The following is a 6,560-nucleotide window of genomic DNA, read 5'->3' on the forward strand; positions in this document are numbered from 1 at the left end:
AATCCCAGCAAAGGATCACTCGTTAACATGCGAAAACGCAAAAACAAACGCCTGGCATTGCGTCGTCTTGTTAAAACAGAGCTTTCTGGAAAGTGGCACAACACAACCTATCCTCGTAACAAATTATTACAAAGGCATATTACTTGGCGTTTATAAGGGTATATTTAAGCATTTTTTACCCTTCAAAATTCAGTAGAATATATTATTTTCATTCAAGAAAATCATTCCCACAATTCCATTGCTAGGCGCGTCATTTCTTCAAAGAACAAAATGAAAAAAAAAAAAAATCGAAGATGATGATAATCAATTACCTTTAAAAGGAAAATGCAATCATAATACAACGATTAAGTTTCCAAAGAAAATAGAGAATCAGGGAAATACTTAGCCCAGAAATTCTCATCAATCACAGAGCAGTGATACATATTAATCCCCTGTACATAATCATAATCTTAACTTGAGAACATAAATAGATACATACAGATGTTATACTATAATTAATCCAAAAAAAAAAGATATACAAAAAAGCCGGAGATATGTTATGAAAAGTTGAACTTGAACTATCCTTTGGACTTGAACTATCCTTTTCTTTGTTGTCTACCTGGAAGAGACGGGATTCAAGGCCCTGGTGAGGCCGTTAAGCGCACCGTATCCTTTGGAACTGAACCCCAAGCAGCCAAGCAGTCCTTGCCTGTACGGCAAAAACGTCTTCTTCTTCATCTCCTCGGCCTGAGCCCTGTTCGCCGTGTAGTGCAACTCATGCGGCGACGGTGGGACCCTCCGTTTCACCACGCCGTTCGTCGGCCTTCCAGAAACCCCGCTTTTCTTGGCCGAGCCTTGCTTGCTCTGCTTCTTGTTCTTCTTCACCACGCTCGGGTTTTTCTGATCCTGATTTTGCAGAGAATCTTGAGAGAGCTTCTCTTTGTCTTTAGAGGGAGAGAACGAGATCGAGGACCAGAACTTCTCCTTGCCGTTTCCTCTTCCTTCGCTTTTGCTCCTGTAAAGCAGGTCCTTGAGGAATATCCACTTCTTCGAATTTCTTCCCGTGGACGACGACCTGGAAGACGAGGTCGAACAAGACGGCGTGGTTTCAGTCGAAACCGCCTCGCTTTGCAAATCCAGAATGCGCTTGTCCGTGCCGTCTTTAGATTTTGGACCAGCGCAATCTTCTTCTTCTTCATCATCTTCCGCAAGCCACTGAATCTCCGACTTCCTCAGAGGCGAGAGAGATCTGGCTTTCCTGTGCAGAGATCGACTTCGTAGTTTCAGATCTCTACCTCTATTCAGCGACATGATGATCTCTTCCCGTTTTTGCAGCTCCGACTCGTCGTCCTCCTCAGCGTCTAGATCTATCAACGGAGCCAAGATCTGAGGTCTCTGCAAGTGCGACGAGAGCTTCATCGGCCTGATCTGACCGTTCAGAAACAGCTCATCCGCGGAGCTCATCGATCCAGCGGCCGAAGAACCGTTGGGAGAGAACCGAGACGAGAACTCGAACTCAGACGACGAAGGCGCTTCTGACGAATACGAGTACGCAGCGGCGGAGGACGGAGCCGAGGACAGCACGAAGTGCATGGGACTCGCCGGCGCGCTGAAGAAGTAGCCGGAAGCTGAGCCGCCGCGGCCGGGGCTGGACGGCGCACTGACGTACGGAGTGGAGCATGTGGAATCGAAATCGTCGCTGAAACGCTGCGGATCGTTGTCGGTTGAAATCGATCCTCCATTGGTAATGGCGAGAGGCACGGGGTCTTCTTCTGACCCCGGAGACCGTGTTCCGCCACTGTTAGGGTTTTGAAGCATCACCATTATTACAGAGAGAGAGAGAGGGGGGAGAGAGAAAGAAGAGAGAAAAAACTGAGACAGTCACTGACTGACTTGTGTGCCACGCAATTATTATTCAGAGAAGGAGCTCACTGAGCGAGGAGAATGGCATGTGAAAAAGAGAGAGAAAGAAGAGAGAGAATGGGAGGGAGTTAAGCGGTTATGCTCCGTTTGGTTGCTTTTAAATATTTATGGAATATATAATGAATTATGCATGTTTGTTTTTATAACGTCAAGGGACGTCTGTAGCTTATTCCGTTTTGTATGCGAATTGACCAATGTGTCCCTGCATACTGCATAGTTCCGCGAACCCAGCTTGGTGAATTCACCATAACGCCCTCATATAATGTGCTCGTTCCCGCTTCTTCCGCGGATGGCAGGCGACATTGGCAGAAATAATGGTCGACAACTATGTACGATTTTGTTCGCACTTCACGCATATTTCTTCTATCTTTTCTTTTGTGGCAACGGGAATATTATTTTTCCACTGATTAATTTTCTACGCTAATACACAAAGTTTTTGATCATTTGTTAAAATCCTATTGCACTGATTAATGCTTTAAGTTTTATCCGAGTTTAAAATATCTAGCCTTTTATGATGGAATACATTATTTGATGTATCAAAAGAGTACAAGCTTGTTTATTTCACTATTCGAATTATAATTTAAATAATTTAAAATATTTATTATAATGTTTTTTTATAAAAATTTTAATTTAATTTTTTTGTTATAATATTTTTTTTCACATAAATTTATTTTTTAATTTAAATTCTCAACTCGAATGATCGAAAAGAATTATACTTAAATTTATTTAACCATTCCATTAAATTTTGAAGGTTTGATTTATAATTATTCATGTTAAAAATGGTAATAGTGTACTGTGCGTCACAAATGTAATCACATTACGTTCATATATTAAATTGTTTGCTTATTACATATTTATTGTAGTGGTTGGAACTAAATTCTTCCCTATCAATCTTTTTATTGTGTAAATATTGTAATAAAATTGATTCTCAGAAAAGAAATAATTGTAGTGAAATAATTTTGGGTGCGAATGTGTGTTTGCATCATAGTTTTTTTTCTTAAATGATTTTTATTTCAGTAACTTTCACCCTGTAGATTTGATTTGTAATCAGGGATTCGGGGACAGAAACGACATTTAAAGGAACAAAAGCCAAGGGTAAAGAGGGTTATTTACCGGGTTGTAAGTAGCCCTTTCGTCGTTTGGGCATGTGAGATCATCAACCGTGTGAATCCAGGCTAATCAACGTTTTTCTTTACGAAAAAAAAAAAGGGCAAAAAAAAAACAACTTTTCAGTGAAGACGTGGCGGCACGTGCATGCCATCGTCTCCGATATGCTTATTTTATCCTATTTTTACTTTTTTTTAACACTGTTTATTTGCTTTTTAAATTATTATTGTGCAATCTGTATCTGAACTGAATTTAATGATTAATTAAAATAATTTGTACTTTTTCCATAGCACAAGGCACAAGCCATAATGTCTATTGGCGTCACATCGCCCTCTCCCCATCCCTTAGTCGGTGACGTCGGTCCTCGGTGAAACCACAAGCATTTTTTTTTTTTTTTTTTTTTCATTTCTCTTGGGTTGGACCGCAAGGGAAAAACGGGTCAGTTGCTGGGCTGGGTAGTAATGGGGTTCATAACTAAAAACCCCTTATAATGGTACCAATAAAGATTTATGGGCCTTAACGGGCTCGAACTAATTTGAAATTGAGATGTGATTTTATACGATAAATTTTTAATGTATTAAAAAGTTATATGTGATTATTTTTTAGATATTTTTTTTACTGTAGCATATTAAATTTTAACCATTTAGAGTGAGTAATTTAACATTTTGTTATAGATAATTTGACAGATATCTCTAGAAAGATGTGTTTAGAATCAATTTTTACAATTTTCTCTAACCCCGAAATTCATCTATGGGCTCTTGGATTTCATTTAGCCCAATATTAAGTTCAACAATTTTCTCAAAAAAGTAAGGAAAAAATAGATAATTTTTTCTTAAAAGTGTATGAATTTGAACTTTTATCACATACTCTTAATAAATGTTTTTTTATTAGTGTAATTATTTAACTAAAAATATTGTGAATAAAAAATAAAAGATAAAAATCTTGACATATACACTTTTAAGATGTATTTGTTAAGATTATCTAAAAAATAAAGAATCAATTATGTACGATGTGTTTCCTTTCTTGGGCAGCTTCTGTGTTTTTTTTTTTTTGGTTGTTCATGCCATATGTACTATTGATATGGGGGAAGAGTAGAAGATCGACTATTTTATTGCAACTCTTATATCAAGAAACGTTCTTGAATTTCCTATATATCTATTTGTATTCTTTTTTGGGAATCAATGATTGTGAAGTTAGGAACGGATATTAACGTGTGAAATTAAAAACTCAAATTAATAAATTAAACTAACCTTTAGAGTTTTTCTTTAAGAAGATTTTATATGATCTGCAAAACGATTGTCGTTTTAAGTTTTATTGTATATTTTATATATTTATATTAAACCTTAAAAGAATCATATGTGCAGCCGGATCGGGGTATTACGGATTTTGCACACTCAAGCCCGCACTCCGGCCCGCAACTTTTTGCATGGGCCCTTATAAAGCCGAAGAAAAAAAATAAAATTTTAAAACCAATATTTTTAGCCCATTTCGGCTCGGGCTGGCCAGGTACCTTGGATTTACGGGTTTTATTTACAGCCCTACCTACAGTAATGTAGGGATAATTTTTAGACCTTTTAATTTGATTTTTCATCTGCCACATGGTGGAAAAATTCACACCGTTAGGACCCATAGTAAAGGTCAATCCTCCTCTATTTTCTGTGGCACATAATGTAAATATCTCCAAATCCTACGGGTTAATAAAATGAACGCCCATTCAGTAAATTAGAAGAGTAACCATTATTTTTTATCATTTTATTGTTTATGTCAATAAAAAATATTTTGATAGATATTTCAGTAGAATATGAAAAATACCCACCAAAAAAATATTATCGTAAAATATAAAAAATATCTTACATGAATATAATAATATAAATGATAAATTTAAAATTAATAACAGAAATAAAATAATGCTATTTTTTAATAGCAGACTTGAAAATCTTCCAAATAAGCCAAGCTTATCAGCAAAAAAAAAAAAAAAAAAAAAAAAAAACGTACTGCACCCTAATGCCATTTTTATACTAGTATTTTTCAATCCTTTCGCTATAGAAAAAAGTTTAGAATTGGTCACAACACAACTAAGTCCAAAAACGTGTTACAACTTGTGAATAACTAAAAACTTCCGTGAATAAATTGTGATAAGTTTTAACAAAAACTTATGCATGGAAAAAAGTTTAGAATTGGTCACAACACAACTAAGTCCAAAAACGTGTTACAACTTGTGAATCACTAAAAACTTCCGTGAATAAATTGTGATAAGTTTTAACAAAAACTTATGAATCAAAAGTCTCTGTCGCTTAATATTTAATCACATCCAATTCCATTATTTTACGTAATAGTTTTAACGATTACATTGATAATAAACTGTCATAAGCTTTAAAGCAATAATATTTAGTTAAGAAAAAAAGTAACGATCCGACTAAAAATTTGTAAGAAAATGTCCACTTCTAAAAGTAACATATACCTTTTGTTAATAATATTCGATTAAGTCTAAATTAAATCGACCACCTGGAAGCATATGTTTTGTGTGGTTCCCTTTCTCCACGCAAGAATCTTATTCTTGATTAAGATGACCATTTTCTAATATCACAAGCAAAACATGTAATTATGATGATAATTAGTCTATCTCTCTCTCTCTCTCTCTAAAGCAAAACCCATTTTGTTTTTTTGGTTATTTGTTAGTTTGTTTAAGCAAAGTCACTTTGCTCCGTTCTTTTCGCTAATTCGAGTTTATAATTCAAATTTTGTTACAGTAAAAAACTCTCAGAAACAGTCGTATTTAACTTTTTTATTACAATTATTATGATTTTTTGAGCATTGGTTCCTGAACTTTTACACAGGCGTTGTTTGGTCCTTTTTTTTTTCGCCTATTAGTGCTAAAAGGTTTATTCTTAAGCTTTTTTCTTTTTTTCATCTTAAAAATGATGATCGATTTAAAAAATATAACGGAGCTAATCATGATGTGTGCATTGGTGATAACTTGAAGGTTTGTAAAAAGTTGTATGTTTTAATTTCGGGAGTTTGCTTATAAGGTAATGAAGATAACACGTTTGCTATATTGTGCAATAGCTTTTCTAAAATTTCAAGAGGTTTATGACAGTTTAAATTTGGGCACTAAAGTTTTTTCTTTTTTTTTTTGAGAAAAAAATCCAAATAGTTAAAATAAGGATTGTTTTTAGCGATTGACAAAAAAGTTAATTTGTTAAAAATAAAAAAGTTAATTTCAGAATATAATGGGTGCGTTTGGAATTGATTCCAAAACGTTTTTGTTTTCTGTACGAAAATGAAAATGAAAACGTTTTTAGTTTCATTTTTGAATTATTTCTGAAAATGCGTTTGGTAGTTTTATTTAGAGATTGATTTCAGTTTTAAAAAAAAAACTGAAACTGCGTTTGGTAGTTTAATTTTTAAAAACATGTAATAATATATTAAATAATAATATTATTAAGTATATTATATAAATAATATTATTAAATATATTAAATAAATAACATTATTAAATATATTAAATAATAATATATTAAATAAATAACATTATTAAATATATTAAATAA

The 6,560-nt window shown here is 34.0% G+C and overlaps 1 protein-coding gene across 1 annotated transcript; it reads right to left on the reverse strand.

The window, feature by feature from the left end:
* Positions 1 to 354: 354 nt before the first annotated feature.
* On the reverse strand, positions 355 to 1,988 carry LOC21390850. Its single transcript, XM_024170103.1, has one exon. The coding sequence runs from the start codon at positions 1,801 to 1,803 to the stop codon at positions 595 to 597; it is 1,209 nt and encodes a 402-aa protein (XP_024025871.1). The 5' UTR covers positions 1,804 to 1,988; the 3' UTR covers positions 355 to 594.
* Positions 1,989 to 6,560: the final 4,572 nt, after the last annotated feature.

Source organism: Morus notabilis, unplaced genomic scaffold (genome assembly GCF_000414095.1).
Source record: "Morus notabilis unplaced genomic scaffold, ASM41409v2 Scaffold1526, whole genome shotgun sequence".
NCBI lineage: Eukaryota > Viridiplantae > Streptophyta > Magnoliopsida > Rosales > Moraceae > Morus > Morus notabilis.